The following is a 25,796-nucleotide window of genomic DNA, read 5'->3' on the forward strand; positions in this document are numbered from 1 at the left end:
GGGAAAGATGGCATTGGTCTGGATGCGTCGCTCGCAACATCGGCAGGGCACCCTATCGGTAACAAGGCCACCAAGTCCGCCTTGGCCGATGAAGCACTGACCGAGAAGACGTAGGCATCGATCACACAGTGCCTCCTCGCCGGTGTCTCCTCGACCCTGCTCTCCCGCGACAAAAAGACCGACGAAAGATGGGCGACCCTGCTCAAGAGGCAAGAAGAGAAGATGGAGCTTAAGAAACGCAAGGAGGACATGTCCCTACTGACCGCTCGATAGCTGGAATGTCTCCCCGGACGCGGGCGGCGCACAACTTCTACAAAGGCATGATCCTCGACGACATCGAAGCCAAAATGACGGGGCAGAGGCAGCAACAACAACCCCACACCTGCGTCAGCGGCATCGGCATCGGCATCTGCATCAGCGACGGAGCAGGCGCACCAGGCAGAGCACGACGAGATCGTCGTGATCGACGGGCCTACGTCGACTCAGGATGCGTCGTCGGCGTTGTTGAACCCCTTCTTCTAATTTATGTTCAGTTTGAACCACCGGTCTGTAATATGATCGCGCGTCCAGTACTTTGATCGCGTCTACTTCCATCGAGACGACTTCGGCAAGAACGATCTCTTTTGAATGAACTATTTGAATTTTTGTTTGGGAACCGCGTTTAAGGGACACGGCTAGGAAGCGATGTCTCCCAAACGCGGTACGAAGAAAACACGTCCCCTAAACGTTCTATCCGGCGCCGTTTGGGGGACGCGGCTGGAGATGTTAAGGTTGATCATGCTCCCGGACCAGATGGTTTTAACTGCCTTTTTGTCGAAAAAAAAATGATGGCTTATAATCAAGGAAGCGCTTCAACGGCGAGAGCAGATAGTTTGACACCTTTGACATCCTCATCTGTTGGAGCTTGTGCATAGAGGGAAATGCTCGGCTATTCGACAATGCTAGGAAATAGCACAACGTCCATAGCCTTGTAAGTGGGATTTTAGAGGGTAACCTTTCGATAGAGTAGACCCTGTAGTTTTCAGGTGTGGCGTGTAACGTGTGTTGCTGCCAGTGCTACTCACTTTGCTTGCAGAGTTGAGTTCGCACTTGGAATGTTAAGGTATGCCATCGGAGTATCCTGGGAAAAAAACTATCCAAAAAGAAAAAAAAAAACTATGCCAGCATGAGACCCACAAACGAATAGGATGGGAGAGGAGGGGAGAAGAGGCCAAGAGGGACAGTCGTCACGCCAATGATGCGCCGTGAAGAAAATTATGTGGTCAGCTCAGCGTAGGACTGCATAGTGCATACCATTTGGTTGCCGGCAGTCGGTACGCCCACTTGACCTCCTCGGTGACGACGTTGTCAGCGTGACCCGCGGTGGCGTGTACGGGTGAAAATAAAATGGAACGTGTTAACCAAGGGATCATATGTATGTCTATGTATAAACTGCCAAACTGGTTCTCATGTCTATGTATTACATTACTTCTCAGACAACTCCATCACTTTGGTTTGATGCATTTTTTTTTCCAGCAAATTAAGCTGAACCCGTGGTCCCATTGTTAGCCAGTAGATTTGCAAATGCCGCCACCATTCTGTTGAAGTAATAAAAATGGCCTTTGGTGATCTAAGGATGATTTCATTAAGCTCTGTAATGAGTTCCATACAGGCCAAGCCCTCTTGGAGAGCATTAACGGTTACTTTATCACCTTGGTTCCCAAGAATACTACACCTGAGACTGTCAATGATTTCAGACTGATTTCTCTTACCAATACATGTCTTGAAATTTCTTACCAAGCTGGCTGCTAATAGACTTCAACAACAAATTACACTATGTATTCATGCAAATCAGTACGGTTTTATAAAAGGACGAACTATCCAAGATTGTTTGGCTTGGACTTTTGAGTATCTACACCAATGTCATAAATCAGGGCGTAAAATAATTGTGCTCAAGCTGTGGTACTCCGATAGTCTGCCCACCTACTTCATGTCCTTGTTCCTTCTCCCAGTTCTAGTTGTTGACAAATGGAACCTTTGTCCCTGCCCCCTAGTTGTGACGGATAACCTGCAGGGGAAGTTTCAAAACATCCGTAAGAAATGTAGCACTGCCGATGTAGAAACGGATAAAAGGAATCCCGAAATCTCAACAGTTTAGGACATTCTAAATCAGTTCCTGTTTGCTCAAGGAAAATACGGAATACAGTCAAATACAAAATGTTTGTAGGGAGGCCTAAGAACAACCCATATGAAAGCCGAGGGTCCAACTTTGTACAAATTGAGGATATAATTAGTGACGTACCCGCATGACCTCCTCCAGATTTTGGGCTTCACGGTTCTTTGCGAAATGGTCACGTACAGGCTTAAAACAACAGAATTTGGTACAACTTGTCAGAAAATTTATTTCCAATAAGAAATTGGTCAAAGCCGTCTCGACTGAATGCACAATGTTCAAAGCAAAAATGGATGCAAAAGTTCACCAATGCACAAAATATGAAAAGTATACCCTACCAACATCCCCGCTGGACCTACAACCATTTGATAAAACTACGTATCCAATTCAAATTCTATAGCAACACATAGTATATGTGTTCAATCATATATGTACTATTCAAAGAAGAGAGAAATAGAGGCAGTTATAACACAGATGGGTCTATCTTTTCCCTATCTGTACAATGTGCATAAGATCACATTTAACACTCAATTTTATGTGCACACATAAGATAACATGTAAAAGTGCCCTGGTTTTCTTCAGCATGTTCTGAAATGTGCATATGTGCCAGTGAACATCATGGTTGTACAGCCCATTGGTAGGAGCTTATAACATGCCAAGATCCAATTTAACATTGACAATGCATCAGATTAGTTCACCAAATGTGACTACTTAGGCGACTAACTGCAATGACAAAAAAAGGCTATAATTCAGGCTATGTAGCCCTAGAATTCACATTTTTTGCTGAGTAATTTCTACTAAAAGGATAGGTCCAGTGCTTCCTTGGGGGAAATCAGGGGATGGATATAGCAAAAAAAGATTACCTTCAGAATCTTACTTAGTGCTTCTGTAAGGGCCAGCTTCACCTCAGCAGCATGCAGAGCACCACTTACATAATCAGTGATAAGCTCTTCCATGTTCTGAAACGTTCTACACATAGATGAAACAAGTTGCATCAAGATGAATTATAGCAATTCGTCTGTACTGCCCAGCCACTGACCAGAAAATTGCGCACAAAATTATCTCGTGGATGATAATTTGTTTAGTTTTGCTTGCCTTGCTACCAAATGCAGAATGACTCAGTCATATAATTGTATATTGCACAAATGAATTTGTTCAGGAGGATACATGTAAGTGGTACCACCTCCGTCGCAAATTATAACATATTTGAGCTTTGACCTAAGCCAAAACTTCCTTAAGTTTGACCAAGTTTATAAGAAAAGTACCAACATCTACAACACCATATTAGTTTTATTGAATTAAGCATGAAGGTTTCATAATATACGTATCTACTATTGTAGATGTTGGTACATATTTCTATAGATTTGGTCAAACTTCTAGAAATTTTACTTAGGACAAAGCTAGAACATCTTATAATTTGAAAAAGGGGGTATTTAGTAACCACGTCGAAGGAAGAAGAAATCCATCATTCTAACAAATTTGTACTAACTGCATACTGACAAATGATCCAAGTCCTTCATACTTGCCCATACTTCTTCACATAAATGACATACATCTGCCCTTTCAAATAAATTTAAAGGTACAGTGCCGGATAACATTATTCAGAGAGAAATAATGAAATATTACCTGCTACCGCCATTTTCTTTTGCCCTGAGTACCTCGAAGTATCCAAACCATGGAAACACAATATATTTGATGTACTCCATACATGGGTTGCCTTCTGCAACTTTAGAAGGACAGAAAGCTTTGCTTAGTTTGTCACTTAAATTAACCTGAAATAGAGAGATGTTAGATGGAAAACTCACAAATGCCCCCCAAAAAATGCATTAAATTATCATCCATGAAGTACAGCATATGTCATATCTTTAGTATGATGTTACAATGAATGGCAATAACAAAATACACTTTCAGGACTCAACAGCTGCTCAACAAAGCCAAACAATGCCAAGACTCCTGTAGGCTAACTACTGAAGCCACATGTCAGGCTTAATAAATAAAGCGAAAAATGTAATGGTAAAATCTTGAGGAAAAATCAGACTCCTATTTTGCATGCTTTATTTATCCAAGCCTCTCTTTACAATCAAAATGGGCGAACAGGGGCATCAATTTTTTTCAGTTTCACTAGAGGAAAAAGATTGGCAGGAAGCGCAATGCTTTGGCGATTTCATTAAACAAGAACGCGGTGCTTAAGTGACATCCAATGTTGTTTATGCATTTCAGAATTCATTATTCTGTATGGTGCGTGGTAGACGTCGCATGGTTCTTCGTTTTTGACGACAGCTTTACTTTTCAGTTAATTCAGCACTGAACTTCCAGGCAAAATTGTGAATTATAAGGCTACATAACCCAATTCAAACTGAAAAGTCAAGACAGATGGTTAAAAAAACGTCTATTAGCATAGCTTTAGAATCTAATTTACTTTACATAGTGTTATTTATTTTTAAATTTTTTGATATCCTGATTAAATTTTGATTCGGTCTGACAAATGATTGTTTCTATACTTTTTATTCTTTTTAGTATCAAAAAGTTTAAAAAATAAAATGACTGTTATTGAATAGCACTCTGCAGTCTTGAAAAGAATAAACTTGACAATATGTTTTGCAACCGTGATACCGTTGTAATTATTGATGTTGCATAACTAAATTGTATCTCTAGTGACACTGTAAATTCTAAACAGATAGAGGTATAGAAGACATGTTAAACTTCAGAAAAATCTGTAGTGTCACTTTTGGGAAACAAAGGTACTAGCTAAATGGTAACTTGATGGACCGATGACTGTTTGTGATATCATATTCCATTCATTGAAAGGCTTGGGTAAAAATAGCTTGAGAATACAAAACTGTACTCAGAACAAATAAAACTAGAATAAATGCAACTGGAACCATCTGGATGACAGAAGAGTACCTCCTGATCTTCCATGAAGATAGCCCAAGCTGGATCTCTATTCTTAGCAAATTCAGGGTGTTCTATTAAATTGGGGAGCTTATCTGTACACCAAGTCAAGGATATATGTGTGTATCTCAACAGGAAAAAAGAAGAAGATGTAGTATGTGCCCACGCCAACAGAAACTAAAGGTGAATAAGGATACTATGGGGCAGAATAATAGGTCTATTTTCAAGCTCCATGCCTTTGCAGTATTGCCTAATTAGCTTGTCGTGAAGATCCTCTTCATGATCCATGGACAATAGCCATATGTCTGCCTGAAATATTAATAAAAAATAATAATACAGGCCTAACAGAAATATCCGTCATTGCACTACCAAAGGCATCTTTTGTAGGGTAGTAGTCCCGATATATTATCTTTCTTGGTCCTAAAGCAAATCATGATTCGTCCATGACAACTTTGTTAAAATAAAGCTGATTACGGAACATGGAAATATAAGAAAACTATACTTACACTAGAAGGTAAAATTTTAATCCCTTCGAAAAAATAAGAGAGTAAAATGAATAACAGTTAATGTAGTACGAGTTTAGGACTGCATAACCCCTGTTTGGCCTATAAAATGGTTATAATACGAGTAAAGTGATGCAGTAAGCGTCTACGAACTTGACAGGTGTTTGCAGAACGAAAGCCCACGTTTAGGTGTGTTACGCTGTTTAAGTCAGGCAATCTAGGTGCAACCCTACTACCTAAGCAGCTTGCTGCATCCTTGGCGTACATGGCTGACTAAACAATACTAAATGAGCTGTAAAACTTGCACTAGTCTGCCAAGTTCCAAGACCAGTACCACAATGTACTCTTACGGAAATAGTTGGGGTTCAATTTTGAATGATTGATGGGGAAAAAATGTGACCTTTCAGTCTTTTAGATCCTCTGGATAACTGTTCGATACATGAAATCCCTAGTTAGTGGGCATTTTAACTCCCAACTATGGCTAGTATGGTAACTGCGGTGCTGCGGTGTGTAGCATGGCACCCCTAAGACATATAAAAGCAGTTACGAAGAATCGAGTATCTCATCTTCAAAACATATCAAGATTTAATAAATTCTCTTTTCATATTCTAACTACTCCCATTTCTCATAACTTGGTATACCGAATAAGAGCAATCGATAATGGATTTCCGATATCACGCCCAGGATAATCAATTTCTCTCCCAGAACTTTGGGGTCCATTTTGTTCAGGGTTAAGGGGTAGGTTAGAAACTTAACCTGCTAAACGCACTTAGCTTAGGAAGGGTCAAATTAACACGGTAAGAACCATGAAAGCATCCTACAATAGGTTTAAAATAATAAATAGAAGGGTAAGGCAGCACATTTCTACTATTTTTTAAATCTTAATCCCCTTAACCTAACCAAGTAGTAATATTGGCTAATCAGGTCAGTGGCCAAACACATTATCAGGGTTAGGCTAACGACGTCAGGTTAAGGTTAGCTAACCTAGTCGTCTAGGCTACACTGAATCTAGCAAAGAGCACTTTTGAAATTTATGGCCCTCTTGCTGCATTTGTATTGGAAGCATATTTTGTTGCTACAACATCGCCTTATTTTTATAACTCTTTTCTTAACTGTGAAAAGTAAAGTTCAAGGAAGCTGATATAGTGCAAATGTTACTGAAATTAACAACATACGATGAACATGTTATGAAACTAACCAACCTTCTGGAATAATATACAAGCACAGTGCGCGCAAGGGGTAAAGAGCGTTGAAGCCGTCACATCTATGGGGTCATATGAATCCAATGAATCAATAAGATCTTCGTTAAGAATGTATGGATCCTCAATTCCACAACACCTGCTCCTCAAACAACTTAATACTCGTAGGGTTTGTAAATGAAATGAAACATGGACAAGCGTAAACATAGGAATACCTTATCATCGTCCTCAAAGTATTATTTCTGGAAATATCCATGAGAAGTGCCCAGTATTCATCTGAATGGCCATTTATTTCATCCGATAACCATATGAACTCTACCCCATGAAGTTCCAAGCCAACTGCTTTCCATATCTCAATCATGTAAAATCCAATGGACCGAATATTGGTTAGATCACCATCAAATTTGTTCTGTATACAAGCAAACCAATCTGCTATCAAGATTTTAACTATGCAACCAGCTTTAACCATCTTCCTAACATTAATCACCATCATGATCCCCTGCAAGAAGATAACAGATAAATGTAAATCATTGCGCAAATATAATTTGCATGTGAACAGTAAACATCCCCACTCTGAACTGCTATTATAAATGAAGCGAAATATCAGGTATAATGACAGTCGAAACAGTGCATAAATGACATGTAGACAATTATATAGCACAGAATTAGCATTTACCTCATGGCAAGAATCTATAATTACAAATAATACAACGTCTACTCCTCTCCCCCATGAAAATGACAATACTCTAAACTTGGCACTGACAAACATGTTGCTAGTGCCTCTGTCACTTACCCAAAATTATGTTTCTACAAAGTAATTATCTTATAGCACTGCACATATTCCCATTGAACACCTCAGCTCCATTCATTTTAATCCAAGTGATTACAGAAGTAAGAATCCTATTCTTAAGCTTATATAAATTATTTTGCCACCAATTTGTTTACACATCTGAGAATTACAATTGGGCTGACAAGGAAATTGAGAACAAATGTAATGCAATGTAGGCAGAAGTACATAAAATTATCCAAATTGTGCAACATAATAATTCTGATATCCTTTTCTCGCCCTCAAAGAGGCACCCAAATGTGTGTCATTTTGTATTGAGAAGAAAGCGGTAACATATCGTTTACAATGATCTACGATGCAATTATTCTGATATCATTTCTTAGAAAAACTGCATCAAATATTTTGACGAGTTTTTAGTAGCAACATGGAAGATAAAGTAAATCTCCGGTTACCATACCTGGGCAATATGTACCGAAGGGGAGAGATCACACCAAACATAGCAAACTGGAGCAACCTTCTTGTCCAGTAGCCTCCTAACATCATCCTCGTCACTGCTCTCCAAGCCTATGCTCCTCATTATTGCAAACCTCTCATCCAAACTCATCCTGACAGCATTCCTATACACAAAGTCAAATCCATAGGCTATTCACCCCAATTCTTAGTCCAACATTAGTTCTTCAAAGTTAGCGCTCTTACCCTGTGGTGCAGATTGGCGCCTCTTCCATGGGAACAGAACTGGGTTGCAAACGCAGTCCACTTCGTATATATAAAATATACAACAGAAAGGACGCAACAACCTGTTAACAGCAAGTACATGGCAATGGTAATATATCATTATATTTATATTTAGAATAGAAAGACCAGGACTTCATCCAAAAAAAAGACCTTTCGTTTGCATTGGCATGGCGTTTCAAAATACTTTGTCGTAGTTTTGTGTATCACATTCATGTGCTTTAACTTGATAAACACGATTTTTTTTTTTTTGGAATGGCCTTCTTTTATAGCATTGCTTCCCAATGCTGTTGTTATTGTCTAACTGGTCAGAAAACTTGATAAAGCTTTGCCTAAAACGATTTGGCGCAAGCGCCGCCACTTCTTGCGTTATAACAAGTAGAATATAGAAATTGTCATTATTTTGATTGGCTCGGGATCATGCAAGCTGAGTTGAGACAGCTCTACAGCTCGACCTTGAAATCGACTTAAATTGAGCTCAATCATTCATTCGCAGCCCTACCTCTACCTGAAAGCAGTCCAAGAACATAAAACACTTGAAACAAAATTATGGTTGTATCCAGTGGTTGGTTGTATAACGCTTTGTGCTTTAACTAGACAGACATAAAATAGATACATTTATCAGCTATCACACTGGGAATCGGCTAGCAGAAGGAAACTAAACGCGGCCTGGGGCACAGAGAAATAACATGGAAATTTTCGAGACCCCACTAAGAGAATATGGAAAATCCTCTGCTGCCTAGCCTGTCGCCAGAGCAAAACTCACTGATGCAATTCATCAAGGTTAACTTGGACGCACACTGTATGAAACGCGGTGATCAGCAGACAAAAAGAGACGGTGGAAAATTCAATTAACATCTATACTCGTGTTATCTACTTGCTGGAGCCACAACGGGCGTGGTTTTAGACTTCAGAAACACGACGAATCGACGCAATGCTTCAGACCTACAAATAGGCCTCACAGCAAGAGAAATCCGTCCGCAAGGGGGTCGATCTAGGGCTGATGGGAACTTGAGGTACTGACCTGTGGTAGGGTTTGGTTCCCGGAGAGGAGGAGGAAGTTGGGACGGAATACTTGGCGGCCGCCGGAGTAGCGCCGGATGCCGGAACCCCGTCCGCTTCTGGTTCTCACAGTTTTGGCACACGATTTCGCCGCCGTCGTTAGACAGGCGCTCGACCAGGGCGATTCCTATATGCCGACCAGGTCGGCGGCTAGTCGGCTACTGCGCACCGCACACCCCCTTGCCGGGTTCGGGCCAGGCCCATTTAACTGTTTTTCCGTTTCCCAGTACGATTTTAGACCTGGTTTTCTATTCCGGTTTTCCTTTTTTTTCGGGTTTCTTGTTTGGTTTTCTTTATTTTGCTGGTTTCCAAGATTTAAAAATGTTTAAATTTAAAATTTTCCAATTTTTGAAATTTTTCGAATTTTGAAAATATTCAGATTTGAAAATTGTTCAAATTCTGAAAATATGCAGGTTTTAAATCTGTTCAAATTAAAAAATGTTTAAATTTTAAAAATATTCAGGTTTAAAATTTGTTCAAATTTCAAAAATGTTCAGGTTTAAAATTTGTTCAAATTTTAAAAATATTTAGTTCTAAAATTAGTTGAAATTTTAAATTTGATAACATTCAATTTTAAATTTGTTCAGATTTAAAAAATTGTTAAAATTTTCAAAATTTTCAATTTCAAAACATGTTCACATCGAGAAAAAATGTTAAATTTTTTTTTAAAAAAAATAATCAGATTTTTGTAAAACAGAAAAAAGAAAAAGAAGATATTACCTGATCCTAGGGCGCGGCGCAAGTAGCTGCGGCGAAGGGTGTGCAGCAACCGCACGCTGCCAACCAGGTCAATGGAGAGCAGCTCCCCTCAACCAGGTTGGCACAAGAGAGCCTAAATTAGCATCAAAGGCAGGTGGGCTTCAGCAATATTTAAGCCCGATGGATCGGTACTCTCTCTCTTTTTACTATGGGAAGAAAATATTATCTCGTACATGACTACAAAGTGGTCAGCCACATTATAAACTTAGGGTGGCCAATTCTGAAAAGTTGTTCTTTCCGTTTTTAGAAACAATCCGAAAATTAAATCTTATGCAATGCCTACAGATTGTAGACTTGGGTTTTCGTAGAAAGTAGATGGCAAGTAGATCTCGAATGTTCAGACGAAAATGTGCTCGACAAAGTAAAACCTAGGGTTTATGGACAATAGATTCAATGATTCTTCGCCCGTCGGCTCCCTTTTATATAAGAGGGAGAGCCGAGGGATCTTCTTGTCGTACAAGTTACAAACTCCGGGAGACTCTCTGAGCCTCTCCCGTATAATTACATGACTCTCGACTCCTAATATAACTCTATCTTCCATATCGATGTTTGCTGGCTTCTGGGCCTTGAAATCTTCATGTCGTGGGCCTCCAGATAACCTCAGGTACCTTATTCGGCAGGCCCATCTGGGATGCCTATGTCAGCCGCTGCTCCACATCCGCCGTCCACCTTGCATTTGTCCAACCCGGCGGCCTCTCTTTTGGCGCCTGCAGCTTCCTCGCCTTCGACGCGCCGTCGTCGACGATCTTCTTCGGTGGCATGGTGGTGGAAGGGAAGAGGAGAAGCTGCAACTATGGGGGAATGGCGGTAGTTTCTCTAAAATTCGGCGGAAAAAATGGGTATATACGATTCATTTTAGAGGGAAAACGAAATAAGTAGAGGGAACTATCCGACACCGCGGGCCAGCTCGATTTTTTGCCGTCGCGATGAAAAAGAAAAGGCTGTCTCGTCGGGGAGACGGCTGCATATGCTCTGATGGGCGCGACCATGGCGTGGACCGCGGGGGCGGCAAGTCCGACCGCGACGCCACCCGCGTCCATGAGGAGCGCGTCACCTCCTCAACGCGAGCCCCGGCCACCGCCTCCTCGACGCCGGCTGCGGCCGCGCCCACAGAGGGTTCGCGGTGGAGGCCAAGATCGGTAGCGGCCGCTCCTTCTCCTCGACGGTCGCGACGTCGGAGCTAGCCACGCGGGTCAGCAGATCAGGAGGCGGCGCAGGACGTGGAGCAGCCCACACAAATCCTCTGTAAAACCACAAATCCCCCCTTCCCCCTCGGCTTCGTACCCGAATCAAATTCCCTGTATCCAATCACGACTCCTCCTCGGCTTCCTACTCAATCAAATTCCCTGTCATTGCCCTGCAGAAGCATAGCCTGCACCCCTAACCCGTTTTCATCAAAGTTCCGGGACGGGGCTTGCCTGCGCCGCTTTTTTGCTTCCATCGGTGCGCCCAGCTACGTGGCAGTAATCTAGCGATTCCCCCCACGCGGTTGCTTTTCTTTTAAAAAAAATGAACAAAACTATCCGCCTAATACGAAGGGATACGAGCGACGACCGGTCGTACGGAGTACATCACTACTTCGTCTTCCCCAGTGTGAACTCGGAGCTGAAGCACAGAGAGGAGGGCGGAGGGGAAGAAGCCTGTGCGATTCCCTCCGTCGCCCCCGTTCTTCCGGCCGCCCCCCTTCCTCTCCCTCGCGCACCATAACTCCTCCAGCCGGCGGCGGACGCGAAGCTGGTCGCCTCTCGAGTTTGCCAGGCCGGACCTGCAGGAGTTGAATCCCGGATGGCACAGTTGCTTCGGCCTACTCGAGAGCGGAAGCTACGGCCTTAGAGGAGGAGGTTCCCTGGTGTTGTAGCTGCTCCTATTGGATCGTTCGCGGTGGCCTGTTCCCGCCGGCGGCGGATCCCGGCTGGTGGAGTCACTCGTACTAGCTCCTAGCTGGAGGGGCAGACCTGCAGGCGCATGGAGGTGGAGTCGCGCTGGTGCGTCCGTCCGTCCACAGGGAAGCTGCTTCACCACAGTTCTGCAATTCGTCGACTCGCGACCATGTACACAGGAGACAAAGGACAGAGGTAAAATTCCTTTCTTCCTTTGTTGCTCGCGTGAACTTGATATGTCGCTTCTTGCATCTTTGCAGACACGTACAGTTTTAAAGTAGTAGAAAATCAGAATAAGCAATTGATTGACGAAGACTTGTGAACATAGTTGCTAATTTGACTATATACATAGGCTGGTTCAATTTTGCTTCGATACAAGAGATAAAACTCTATACAACATATTGATTAATTCGGCTTCAATTGATTGAACAAGGTTTGCTGTTGTCCTGCCATCATAGTAGAACTAGAGGACCCAATGGTTTGTTGTTCTGAGTAAATCGGAGTTGAGTTGTTCTGTTGTAAGAAGGCATGATTTTGTTGCGCCATCATAGTAGAAGCAAAAGTCCCAATTGTTTGTTGTTGTGCGTAAATCGGAGTTGAGTTGTTCTGTTGTAAATATATGTCCATGTGATTTGTCGGATGACCCTGTGGAAAAGTTGCAAATTTCAATGCCATTGAATTTTGAAAATGATAAAAACATACATTGTAGAATGCTCATACCATTAGTGTATTGTATGGTTGGAATCCTGTCAACATTCTTTGGTCGTGTGGCGACATCGAGATGGAAGTACCAAGTGATGGCTGCATCGAAGCATTTAGAAATGGGTTGTACTGTAATTGGTATGCGCCCATTTGATTTGTCATCAACTCCAAATGACCCTATTAAACGTGTACATAAATGTTAGAAAAATTATATTGTGTATGTGAAACAAGTGAGAAAGTTCTATACCGTTGAGCTGGTTTGAGGTTGTAGCTGTACAATAGGATTTGTGCTTTTCTTCTTCTTCTTTCCCGTTGCTTTCTCGAAGCCACCAACGGGTCTTCTTGATCCTCGGACAGCCTTCTCCTTGACAACAGTTTTCTTGTGATTATTCACTCCAACAATCAAACCAAAAGGGCGTCCATCATCTAGTTTCCTGTAAGTGGTGTCAAAGCATATAACATCGCCAAACATGGCATAATCTGAGACCATTCTGGAGTCAGCCCAAAAAATGTTAGTGATCAAATCATCCGCATCTACTTGAATTGAATAGAAAAACTTGACATCTTCTGCCACCTTCTTCTCCATGTATTCTAATACTCCTCCAGTGTCACCTTGTTTTGCTTGTAATGTTCTTTTTGTATACAGACGATTTTTCATGTCTTCACGTGTAAAGCCAAGGTTTCCCCCGCATGCTTGTTTGGCCATAAGATCAATAGTTGCTTTATTAGAAATTCCTACAGACTTTGCGACCTCCGCAGATGCTATTTGTGCTTCGGTTACTCTCCTATGAGATCTCAAGTATTGGGCCATGTCACCTGTTGCAAGGATGTGATTATGTTTCTCCTCAAATTCATACACATGATAAAGTCCGTTCCTCAGAGTTATCTTCATGTGTGCATCACAACCACAACGTGATTCAGGCCTACTATATTTGAATGTATCTTCTCTTTTATCTTCAGCACGGGATCCTAGTAATTAATAAAGTTATTGTCGTAGTTCATCTAAAATTGATTATACTCCAAACAAATTAATAAAGTTATTGTCGTAGTTCATACCTTGCCGAGAACAGAAGAAAGTCCTTTGTTGTATTGTATTAGTGTTCTTCACTTTATGCTTACTGCCTCTTCGAACGCTGAAACCCGCATTTTCAGCATACTGGTTATAAAAGGAATAAGCTTCCTCTTCGGACAAAAAATTCATGCCAACCTTTGGTAACCTTTTATTATTGCTGGCTTCGGTTTCCTGCAGATGTGTCCAATTTAGTTAATACACCTATGTTTATAAATGAGGTTAACTATAGAGTTCAATTTGTGTATATGTCAATTTGTGTATAAATGAGGCTAACTATATAGTACATGGTTCCTGTGATATAAAAGAAGCCTTGTTCACAAGTCACCTGATCAAATTCAGTACTATCGGTTATAAGATTCTTATTTATATGTTTTAATGCAGAGATGAGATATCAACATAGCATCAGCTTTTGGTCATATAGGCAATGCTGGAGCCATTGGCTGAACGTGGAGTGGAGATTGCATCACCAGGTTCGTGTAGGATTCTAGTTCGTGTAGGATTCTAGTGAAAGAAAAATATGAAAGATATTATTTACTATTCTTACCTTTTGTGCTTCTGATCCAGCAGCATTATCATGGTTCCCAACACCAACTTGTGGAGAAGCCATCTGTGGAGAACAAGATCGTTCGCTTTACCTGTCAGATCGTGAACCTTCTTCAGATCGTGTGCCTTTTGCTTCTGCTGCATGTGCCTACAGATAGCGGCAAGATGGACTCGTGAAAAGTTGGGGATTTCCTGGCAATTCGATTTACAGAGCGGAGCTTCTACCTATCATCCGGCGCTGCCGATTTTCCCTGGGAGCTTCAATTAGATAGCCTTGAAGATGGCCATTTTTTCCCCTCCGTTCTTGTTTGCATTACTGGTGGATTATTAGATTTGGCGGGTAGCCATATGTTTTCTGGACGCCTTGGCGCGAAGGAGAAAATTTCCCTCCTATTCTGTGATCTGTTTTAACCGCAGGCTTGTATTACGGGATGATTAGTATTTGTCCGCGTATGAGTCGATCGTGTCCGGTATTTTTGATTGCTTTCTCTGTTTTGTTTTGGCGAAATTGAAGGGAGACAGTGCGTGGGAGGGGGAGGTCCTTGGATGCCTGCCACGTAGCTGGGCGCACGGATGGGAGCAGAAACGGGGCGCAGGCAAGCCCCGTCCCTTAGTATTAGCCTTCTAAACTCGTCTTCCGCGAGCCTCACGATTCTGCCGGTGACTACCAGATTTCACCTGCAGAATAGTCACAGCAGGTAAGTTAATCGATCTGGGGTCTCCAAAAATTTCATGTCTTTTCTCTGCTCTTCAGGCTGCGGACGTTTAATTTCCTTTTGCCAGCCGATTGTTGTTTCTGCTGTCACTGGGATTGTCTGGGTTTCCCAGTGTGATCTACAATAATAAATTTTGACCAGTCAAGTTCAGAACGTGCTACGCTAGGCTCGCCTCGTACTAAAAATAGTAATAATCCAAGTCGAGTTCAAGGTTGAGCTGTAGAGTTGTCTCATACTCAGCTTGTCATGATCTTGAGCCAAATAAAATAATGACAATTTCTATATACTACTTGTTGCAAGGCAAAAAGTTTCAACTAATTGGACCATAACAAGGTCAATCTTTCCAACTTGTTTGACAATAACCACATCCACATCACGGGTAAACATATAAGTATACGAAAGACCAGTCCAAAAAGGCCTGATTTGTGATTATAAGTTAAACAATATTGCGATAGACTATGATCAGGTATTTTAAAACATCATAATGTAAACACAAACTACAGGTCCTTTTTTTTCTTGGTGGTCCTGGTCTTTCTAGTCATACTGATATATATTTTACTATTGCCATGTACAGGTTGTCTTGTACTTGTTGTATATATATTTTATATATACGAAGTGGACTGCGTTTGCAACCCAGTTTGAATCCCATGGAAGAGGCGACAATCTGCACCATATGGTAAAGCGCTAACTCCGAAGAACTAATGTTGGACTAAGAATTCAGGTGAATGATCTATGGATTTGAATTTGTGTTAGGAATGCTGTCGGGATGAGTTTGGATCAGAGGTTTGCAATAATTAGGAGCATAGGCTTGGAGAGCACTGATGAGGATGATATTAGGAGGCTACTGGGCAAGAAGGTTGCTCCAGTTTGCTATGTTTGGTGTGATCCCTCCCCTTCGGTACATATCGCCCAGGTATGGTAACAGAAGTTTTACTTTATCTTCTATGCTGCTACGAAAAACTTCATAAAATATTTGGTGCAGTTTTTCTAAGAAATGATATCAGAATAATTGTATCATAGATCTTTGTAAACAATGGCCACTTCGTGCTATCTCACTGCTTTCTTCTCAATACAAAATGAAACACATTTGGCTGCCTGTTTGAGGGGGGAGAAGAGGATGTCAGAATTATTATATTGCACAATTTGGATAATTTTGCAAAGTTATGCCTACATGGCATCACATCTTGTCCTCGATTTCCTTGTCTGCCAAATTGTAACTCAGATGTGTAAACAAATGCGTGGGAGAATAATTCAGATAAGCATAAGATAGGAGTCTTCTGTAATCACATGGATTTAAATGAATGGAGCTGAAGATGTTCGATGGGAGCATGTGCTGTGCTATAAGATAAGTACTTTGTAGAAACTTAATTTTGGGCAAGTGACTGAGGCACTAGCAACATATTTGTCAGTGGCAAGTTTAGAGTATTGTCATTTGCATGGGGAGAGGAGGCGTTGTATTTTTTGTAATTACAGATTCTTGCCATGAGGTAAACAATGATGATGTGCTATATACAGTAATTGTCTACCTGTCATTTATGCACAGTCCGGACTGTTATTATACTTGTTATTTTGCTTCACTTTTAATAGCAGTTCGGAGTGGGGGTGTTTACTGTTCACATACAAAGTATATTTGCGCAACGATTTACATTTATCTGTTATCGTCTTGCAGGGGATCATGATGGTGATCAATGTTAGGAAGATGGTTAAAGCTGGTTGCAGAGTTAAAATCTTGATAGCAGATTGGTTTGCTCGTATGCAGCACAAATTCGATGGTGACCTAGCGAAAATTCGGACTTTTGGACTTTACATGATTGAGATATGGAAAGCAGTTGGCTTGGACCTTAACGGGGTAGAGTTCATATGGTTGTCCGATGAAATAAATAGCCATTCAGCTGAATACTGGGCACTGGTCATGGATATTTTCAGAAATAATACTTTGAGGAAGATAACAAGGTATTCCTAAGTTTACACTTTTCCAAGTTTCATTTCATTTACAGACCCTATGCGTATTACGTTATCAGATCATTTGTTGGAACTAAGTTGTTTAAGTAACAGGTGCTGTGAAATTGTGGATCCATTCATGCTTAACAGAAATATTAATGATTCATTTGACCCCAAAAATGTGACGGCTTCAACTCTCTTTACCCCTTGCGTGCACTGTGCTGCTATATTATTGCAAAAGGTTGGTTATAGTATACTAACATGCTCATCATATGTTGTTAATTTCAGTCACATTTGCACTATATCAGCTTCCTTGAACTTTACTTTTCAAAATTATTATGAAAAGTTTAAAATGAGACGATGTTATAGCACCCAAATATGCTTCCATTACAAATGCAGCAAGGGGGCCATAAATTTCAAAAGTACTGTTTGCTAGATTCAGTGTAGCCTAGATGACTAGGTTAGCTAACCTTAACCTGGCGTGTTTAGCTTAACCCTGATAATGTGTTTGGCTACAGACCGGATTAGCCAAAATTACTACTTGGATTAGGGGGATTAAGAACAAAAAAAATAGTAGAAATAAATATACTTCCTCGCCCTTCTACTCCCTCCGTCCCAGAATATAAGACACCCATAAATTTCGCAGGTCGACAACTTATAACTTTGACTATAATTTGTACTAATAGTATGTCCACAAAATTTATATAAATATATAGAAATGAAAGAGATTTGCAAGACAAATGTAACGATACCATTTACACATTCTGAAACCTAATTTTGTATATACTAGTGGTCAAAGTTGTGCATCAAGACCGTGCACAAAAAGGCGTGCCTTATATTTTGGGATGGCAGGATTTATTATTTTAAACTCTGACCGTGTTTTTAATCCTGGCTAACCTAAGGGCGTTTAACAGATTGTGCTACTGGTTTTGGAACTTGGCAGACTGGTGAAGTTGTACAGCTCAATTATATTACTCCCTTCGGTTCAAAATAATTGCCAAAAAACAGATGTATCTGAACCGGGAGTATTGTTTAGACTGCCATGCATGCCAAGGTTGCAGTGAGCTGCTTAGGTGGTAGGGTTTGCACCTAGATTGTCTGACTTAAACATCGCAATGTACCTAAACGTGGCCATTTATCTATTACAAACACCTGCCAAGTTTGTAGACGCTTACTGCATCACTTTATTCATTGTATAACCATTTTATAGGCCAAAAGGGGTTTGGCAAAACTAAGCTTGTACTACATTAACATTTATTCATTTTACTCTCATTTGTCCAAATGGATTAAAATTTTACTTTCTTCTGTAAGTATCATTTTTCTTATATTCCCATGTTCCGTATTACTTTGTTTTAACAAAGTTGTCATGGATGAACCATGTTTTGCTTTAAAACCAAGGAAGATATTATATTGGGATAACTACCTAAATATATAGGATGCCTTTGGTAGTGCAATGAAGAATATTTCTGTTATGCCTGTAATAAGAACTTTTTTTTAATATTTCAGGCAGACATATGGCTATTGTCCATGGATCATGAAGAGGATCTTCACGACAAGCTAATTAGACAGTACTGCAAAGGCATGAAGCATGAAAGACCTATTATTCTGTCCCATAGTATCCTATCCAGCCTTTATTTTTCGTTTGCATGTGCATGTGCTACTCCCTCCGATCCATAATAAGTGTCGTGGTTTAGTTAAATTTAGTCAATTTAACTAAAACCACGAGACTTATTATGGAAAGGAGGGAGTACATTTTTTTTCATGTCACACATGTATCCTTCACTTGGTGTACAGATAAGCTGCCCAATTTAATAGAACACCCTGAATTAGCTAAGAATGGAGATCCATCTTGGGCTATCTTCATTGAAGATCGGGAGGTACTCTTCTGCATGCCAGATGGTTCCTGTTGTGCTTATTCTAGTTTTATTTGTCCTGAGTACAGGTTTGCATTCTCAAACTATTTATACCCAAGCCTTTTAATGAATGGAAAATGATTATCACAAACAGTCAAAGGTCCTATCAAGCCACCTGTTGAGCTAGTACCTTTGTTTCGCGAAGGAGATATACTACAGATTTTTCTGAAGTTCATCACTATCTTCTATACCTGTAAATGTTTAGAATTGACAGTGCCACTATTTATTCTTTTTTATGTTGCAAACTTATTTAATACTAAAAAGAAAAAAGTAGAGAAACAATCATTTTAATTCCTCCCAGGCTATTTGTCAGACCAAATCAAAATTTAATCAAGATATTGAAATCTAAAAAATGAAGAACACTGTAAGTAAAGTAAAAGTAGATTCTGAAGCTATTTTAATAGACCTTTTTTTACTATCAGTCTTGACTTTCCAGTTTGAATCGGTTATGTAGTCCCAGAGTTCACATTTTTTTCCGAGTAATTTTACTTGGAAGTTCAGTTCTGAATTTACTGAAAAGTAAAGCTGTCGTCAACAACCAAGAACCATGCGCTGTCAACCACACTCCATACAGAATAATGGATACTCAAATGCATAAACAACGTTGGATGTCACTTAAGCACTTCATATTGGATCAAGTAAATCCACCTTTCAAAATTAAATCACAAAGCATTGGTTGCATTGGTGCATCCTACCAATCTTTTTCCTCTACTAAAACTGAAAAAATTGTGCTTCTACTGTTGACCCATTTGAATTGAAAAAAGGGGCTTGGATGAAATAAAGCATCCTAAATAAGTGTCTTATATTTGGCTTCATTTATTAAGCCCAACATGTGGGTTCATTAGTTAACCTACGGGAGTCTTGAGGTTGTTTGGCGTTGTTAAGCAACTCTTGAGTCCTGAAAGTGGATTTTGTGAATTTTGTTATTGCCATTCAGTGTAATATTACTAGAGTTATGACATATGCTGCACTTTATGGATCTTTGATATTTGGATGCATTTTTTTAGGGCACTTGTGAGTTTGCCATCTAACATCTCTGTTTCAGGTTTATTTGAGTTACAAACTAAGCAGAGCTTTCTGTCCTGCGAAAGTTGCAGAAGGCAACCCATGTCTGGAGTACATCAAATATATTGTGTTTCCATGGTTTGGATACTTTGAGGTACTCAGGAAGGAAGAGAACGGTGGTAGCAGGTAAAATTTCGCTCTGAACAATGTTATCCGGTACTGTATCTTTACGTCTTTTTGAAAGGGTACATGTATAGGTCCTTTGTCAGTATGTTTAAAATTTCTCTCTGAACAATGTTATCCTTAAGTATGTGCAAGTACGAAGGAGTTGGATCATTTGTCAGTATGCAGTTAGTACAGATTTATTAGAATGAGAGCTTTCTTCTTCCTTTGATGTGGTTACTAAATACCCCCTTTTTCAAATTATAAGATGCTCTTTGTCATAAGTAAAATTTCTTTAAGTTTGATAAAACTTATAGGAATATATACCAATATCTACAATAGCACATAAGTATATTATGAAGCTATACTTCATGGTAGATGTTGGTACCTTTAGATTATAAGCTTGGTCAAACTTAAGGAAGTTTGACTTATGACAAAGCTCGAACATCTTATAATTTGAGATGGATGTGGTAGCACTTTTACATGTTTCCTCCTAAACCAGTTCATCTGTACAATATACAATTATACGTCTGAGTCATTCTGCATTTGGTAGCCAAGCAAGCGAAACTATGCAAATAATCATCCATGAGATAATTATGTGCCAAGTTTCTGGTCAGCGGCTGGGCAGTAGTGCAGTACAAAATGATTGCTGTAATTCATCTTGATGCAATTTGTTTACCTATGTGTAGGACGTTTCAGAACATGGAAGAGCTTATCATTGATTATGAAAGTGGTGCTCTGGGTGCCGGTGAGGTGAAGCTGGCCCTTGCAGAAGCACTAACTAAGATTCTGAAGGTATCTTTTCTTGCTACATCCATCCCCTAATGAAACTAGACCTATCCTTTTAGTAGAAATTACTCGTCAAAATTGTGATTCTCGGGCTACATAACCCGAATTCTAGCCCCTTTTTTCTTTTGTCACTGCAGCAAGACATTTGGTGAACTAATCTGACACATTGTCAATGATTAGAGTTAAGCAATGTTCATTTACACCCTAACATTTGCCCCCCCCCCCCCCCCCCCCCCTTGTTTGATCGAGCGATGCTGAATCCAGCCTTGCGCATTTCCACCTATCCATGCTTTACGACTTGTTACGCTCCTACCAATGGGCTGTACAACCATGATGTTCACTGCACGTATGTACATTTCAGAACATGCTGAAGAAAATGTTATATTATGTGCGCACATAAAGTTGTGTGTTAAAATATGATCTCATTCATATTGTACCGATAGGTAAAAGATATCACCCATCTGTGTTATGATTGAACACATATACTATGAGTTATTATGAATTGGATAAATAGTTTTATCAAATGGTTGTAGATCCAGTGGCTAGATATGGTTTTCATGTTTTGTGCATTGTTTAACTTTTGCAACCATTTTTTTGCTTTGAACATTGTACTAAATTCAATTTAGACCACTTTGACCGATTTTGTATTGGAATTAAATTTTCTGACAAGTGGTTGTACTGTTTTCTTTTGTTTGTATGAATTGGATAAATATTTTTATCAAATGGTTGTAGATCCAGTGGCTAGATATGGTTTTCATGTTTTGTGCATTGTTTAACGTTTGCAACCATTTTTTTTGCTTTGAACATTGTGCTAAATTCAATTGAGACCACTTTGACCGATGTTGTATTGGAATTAAATTTTCTGACAAGTGGTTGTACCGTTTTCTTTTGTTTGAAGCCTATACATGACCACTTTGCAAACAATTGTGAAGCCCAAAATCTGGAGGATGAGGCTCTGAGGTATGTCACTAATTATATCCTCAATTTGTTCAAAATTGAACCCTTGGCTCTTATATGAGCTAGTGTTCTTAGTCCTCGGAAGTATCAACTTGAATTAACAACTTGGCAGTTGGCTCCCTACATTTTGTATTGGGCTATATTCCACATTTTCTTGAGTTCTTGTAGGGACTGATTTACCATGTCCTAAACTGTTGAAATTTCCGGATTTCTTTTATCCGTTGCTGCATCGGCATTGCTATATTTCTTACAATTGTTTGAAAACTTTTCCCGCAGTAGTATCCCCCGGTACTAGGGAGTAAAGGAGCAAATGATGAGTTCAAGGAAATTTTACTGAAGATATATAAGGGCGATTACGTGAACTTAATACACAGGAAAGGTTCATGGCAGCGTTATGTATTGGTACTAAAGAACATGTGTATGCTTTCTGTTTGTTTGTTACAAGCCATTCCGTGCTTCAATATAATGTTTTATGTCTCATCATACTGTTGACTTTGATTAGTTACTTCTAAATATTCTGGTGTTATCAAGTTAAGAAAATCAGGGATCAATATGAAAATAGCTACCTTAATATTTTTTCATGAAAGTTCATTTCGTTTGGTTATTACTAAATTCGAAGTTACTTATAAGATGGTATAATACGATGCCCTATTAGAAGCAGACTTACAATTAGAAAAACATTATCATCCTTTTAATGTTTTTCTTCTAATAATGACAAGATTTTCTATCATTTTGTGGGGTAATTTCCACATCTATCATTCTCATTCACATAAATTTTCTATGAATTCACCAATCTATTTTTAGCAAAGTTTTATCTTTATGTCCCGCAGGAACGTGTAATCCTCTAGTTCATATAATGCTTTATGCGTCGACTCCTCTAATTACGCGCCTTTGGCCGGATTGTGTGTGAGTTAATAGCATAAAGCCACCACTTTTCAATTCAAATTACCAAACACCATCACTTTACGTTTACGGGACAAAAAGAAGTTTTTAACAAAGGACAATAAACACGAATTGATATGAGAATTGATAGGGAATCTTACAGGTGGGGCCCATTTGTCAGGACCAATTTGCTGACTTGGACTGCGGTCCACTTGTCAGCCCAATTACAAAATCAAAACAACCCAATAAGAGCATCTCCCAATAAGCCCCCCAAAAAGAAAATAGGGGCGCCGGCGCCAAAATACTCCCCCAGTCGCGCGCCTCAAAATTGTTTTCACGTGGGCGCGTATTTTCATCTGGCACCCCTAGGCCGAACCCAATCCGGCGGGAGGCTATTGGGGGCGCCGGATGGCGCTAAAAGCGGGCGCGGGCCATCTTTGTCGGCGAGACATGACTAGTTTCCCCCAAAACAATTAGCTCTCCCGCCGTTGGCGCCATACCATCCCGTTCCCCTTCTCTCTCTGCCATTTCGCCCACCCCGCTAGCCTTCGCCTCGCTCCGCCGCGCTAGCCATCGTCTCGCTCCGCCATCCAGCCATGAAGACGAGGCAGTACGTCGCTCCGCGCGCGTCGGCGCAGGACGCCCTCGCCGCCAAGCCGGCTCCCGCGAAGAAGGCGGCACATGCACCTGTCGTCAAGGAGAGGCCACCGGGGATGACCAACGCCGGGTGGGCGTTTGACATCCAGCATCGGGCGATGGAGAACGCCAGCCGCCGCTCGAGGGATGCGAAGAGGGCTGCGACAGCGACAACGAAGGAGGCTGCGTTGATGGAGCGAGCCGCTGCCATGCCAGCGCCCCAAACCCCGGCGCATCCGTTCGTCCCCGCCGCGTGGAGCGGCAGCCAGGGCAGCGTCTCCTTGCCGTCACCGTCCACCTCGTCGCCTTTGTTCCATGACGCCCAAGGTAACCCACCCCACGTGTCCCGCTTCTCGCCGAGCTTCCACCATTTCGTTCCGCTTGGTGGGTTTAACCCTAACACGTTCGCCGCCCCAAACACTTTCACCGCCGTCGACCTGCACATGCTGGTGTCCGGATCGCCTGAGCTCCGGCGCACTTCGTATAGTGGAGGCGGGCCTCCTCCTCACCTCGGCTACTAGCAGTTCGCCGCGAGTAGCAGCGCCGATGTCGGGCAACGTCATCTTGGAGGACATGATCATCGACGGCACCAGCGGCTGCCATCCTTCACGAGCAGGAAGCCGAGGCGTACGCCGAAGATGAGGAAGAAGGCGGCGATGTTGGGTCGGAGAACGCCATGTACACTGATACGTCTCCAACGTATCTATAATTTCTTATGTTCCATGCTAGTTTTATGACAATACCAACATGTTTTAGTCATACTTTATAATGTTTTTATGCATTTTCCAGGACTAACCTATTAACAAGATGCCGAAGCGCCACTTCCTGTTTTCTGCTGTTTTTGGTTTCAGAAATCCTACACAGGAAATATTCTCGGAATTGGACGAAACAAAAGCCAAACCTTCTATTTTAACGAGACGGACCCAGAGAGCCAGAGAAGTGCCGGAGGGGGGCCAAGGGGGCCCCACACCATAGGGGGCCGCGGGTGGACCCCTGGCCGTGCCCAGATATGGGGTGGCCCCCTCGGGACCCTTCCGAGGCCGCCCTTCCGCCTATATATTCTCCCCGTCGTGAAAACCCTAAAGGATCCAGTCATATTCCACGAAGAGTTCCGTAGCCACCGCCATCGCGAAGACAAGTTTCGGGGGACAGAATCTCTGTTCCGGCACGCCGCCGGGACGGGGAATTGCCCCCGGAGTCATCTCCATCGACACCACCGCCATCTTCATCGCCGTTGCTGTCTCCCATGATGAGGAGGGAGTAGTTCTCCCCCGAGGCTGAGGGCTCTACCGGTAGCTATGTGGTTCATCTCTCTCTCCCATGGTGTGATCTTTATGTGATCGTGAGCTTTGTATCACTATTAATCTATGTGCTACTCTAGTGATGTTATTAAAGTAGTCTATTCCTCCTCCATGATGTAAAGTTGACAGTGTGTGCATCATGTAGTACTTGGCGTAGGTTATGTTTGTAATCTCTTGTAGATTATGAAGTTAACTATTACTATGATAGTATTGATGTGATCTATTCCCCCTTTCATAGCTATTGTTGACAGTGTGTATGCTATGTTAGTACTTGGTCTAAATTGCAACGGTCTATTATGCACTCTAGAGGTTACTTTAATATGAACTCCGGATTCACTCTCCACGGTGTGACGGTGACAGTGTGCGCATCGTGTGTGATCCCTTTATGAAGTTGTGGAGCTTGTTTACTCCGGCTTGAGGGTGCTCTTGTAGCCCTACACAATGAATGGTGTTTGTTATCCAACAAGAGAGTGTTTAAGAGTAGCATTTATTTATTCAGTTATGTGATCATTGTTGAGAGTGTCCACTAGTGAAAGTATGATCCCTAGGCCTTGTTTCTAAGTATTGAAACACCGTTTCCAACAAGTTCTGTTACATGTTCGCTTGCTGCCATTTTTATTTCAGATTGCAATTAGTACTTATAATCATCCATATTACTTGTATTTCACTATCTCTTCGCCGAACTAGTGCACCTATACATCTGACAAGTGTATTAGGTGTGTTGGGGACACAAGAGACTTCTTGTATCTTAATTGCAGGGTTTGCTTGAGATGGATATCTCTGACCTCTACCTCCCTGAGTTCGATAAACCTTGGGTGATCCACTTAAGGGAAACTTGCTGCTGTTCTACAAACCTCTACTCTTGGAGGCCCAACACTGTCTACAGGAATAGAAGCGTGAGTAGACATCAAGCTATTTTCTGGCTCCGTTGCCGGGGAGGTAAGGTAAAAGGTATTCACATCCTCCGACTACTAAGCTATTTCCTAGCACTGTTGCCGGTGTGTGAGTGCTCGAAGCTATCTCCTTTAGATTCTGCAATTTTATCTTTTTGTCTCTTGTTTTTATTTTTCACTAGTTAGGCATAATGGAAAACAACAAATTTAGTGAGCTTTTTAATCTTTTTCCTGAGTTAAGAGATGATTTGTTTGATGCAAAAATTTAAAAACCTATGAAACCTTATTTGCATGCTAGTAGCAATGTTATTAGTATGA

The 25,796-nt window shown here is 41.2% G+C and overlaps 2 protein-coding genes across 9 annotated transcripts; one reads left to right on the forward strand and one right to left on the reverse strand.

Moving 5' to 3' along the window:
* Window positions 1-1,637: 1,637 nt before the first annotated feature.
* Window positions 1,638-9,482, reverse strand: LOC127292405 (tyrosine--tRNA ligase 1, cytoplasmic). Of its 7 annotated transcripts, none has more exons than XR_007845131.2 (11): window positions 9,290-9,476; window positions 8,230-8,330; window positions 7,991-8,150; window positions 6,962-7,245; window positions 6,750-6,885; window positions 5,242-5,353; window positions 5,057-5,139; window positions 3,779-3,878; window positions 3,016-3,121; window positions 2,282-2,341; window positions 1,638-2,047 (listed from the first exon to the last, which is right to left on the reverse strand). XR_007845131.2 is itself a non-coding variant. In XM_051321793.2 (11 exons), exons 2-11 carry the CDS (start codon window positions 8,256-8,258, stop codon window positions 2,030-2,032), a joined length of 1,134 nt encoding a protein of 377 aa, XP_051177753.1. In that variant the 5' UTR covers window positions 8,259-8,330; window positions 9,341-9,482; the 3' UTR covers window positions 1,638-2,029. The 7 variants fall into 7 exon arrangements, 6 of the variants coding, with proteins under 6 accessions (XP_051177753.1, XP_051177756.1, XP_051177754.1 ...); XM_051321793.2 differs by having other exon boundaries at window positions 3,779-3,924; window positions 9,341-9,482; XM_051321796.2 differs by having other exon boundaries at window positions 3,779-3,924; window positions 7,991-8,138; window positions 9,290-9,474.
* Window positions 9,483-11,620: 2,138 nt separating this feature from the next.
* Window positions 11,621-22,249, forward strand: LOC127292406 (tyrosine--tRNA ligase 1, cytoplasmic). Of its 2 annotated transcripts, none has more exons than XM_051321799.1 (13): window positions 11,621-12,161; window positions 14,122-14,210; window positions 14,308-14,981; window positions 15,574-15,675; window positions 15,753-15,912; window positions 16,669-16,952; window positions 17,055-17,181; window positions 18,447-18,555; window positions 18,735-18,817; window positions 19,899-20,044; window positions 20,710-20,815; window positions 21,708-21,769; window positions 22,046-22,249. In XM_051321799.1, exons 3-13 carry the CDS (start codon window positions 14,857-14,859, stop codon window positions 22,059-22,061), a joined length of 1,320 nt encoding a protein of 439 aa, XP_051177759.1. In that variant the 5' UTR covers window positions 11,621-12,161; window positions 14,122-14,210; window positions 14,308-14,856; the 3' UTR covers window positions 22,062-22,249. The 2 variants fall into 2 exon arrangements, with proteins under 2 accessions (XP_051177759.1, XP_051177758.1); XM_051321798.2 differs by having other exon boundaries at window positions 11,622-12,161; window positions 22,043-22,249.
* Window positions 22,250-25,796: the final 3,547 nt, after the last annotated feature.

Source organism: Lolium perenne, chromosome 4 (genome assembly GCF_019359855.2).
Source record: "Lolium perenne isolate Kyuss_39 chromosome 4, Kyuss_2.0, whole genome shotgun sequence".
NCBI classification, from domain to species: Eukaryota; Viridiplantae; Streptophyta; class Magnoliopsida; order Poales; family Poaceae; genus Lolium; species Lolium perenne.

Bases quoted from the DNA above. Each gene is read 5' to 3' on its own strand.
- LOC127292405 (XM_051321793.2), bottom strand. From the start codon at position 8,258: ATGGAAGAGGCGCCAATCTGCACCACAGG. The intron at 7,246-7,990 runs GTATGGTAACCG...ATCTTCTTGCAG, and splicing joins CTTCGGTACATATTGCCCAG to GGGATCATGATGGTGATTAA. The intron at 2,342-3,015 runs GTAATCTTTTTT...TGTTGTTTTAAG, and splicing joins CACTAAGTAAGATTCTGAAG to CCTGTACGTGACCATTTCGC.
- LOC127292406 (XM_051321798.2), top strand. From the start codon at position 14,857: ATGGGAGCAGAAACGGGGCGCAGGCAAGCCCCGTCCCTTAGTATTAGC. The intron at 16,953-17,054 runs GTATTCCTAAGT...TTTAAGTAACAG, and splicing joins ACTTTGAGGAAGATAACAAG to GTGCTGTGAAATTGTGGATC. The intron at 17,182-18,446 runs GTTGGTTATAGT...TTAATATTTCAG, and splicing joins CTGCTATATTATTGCAAAAG to GCAGACATATGGCTATTGTC.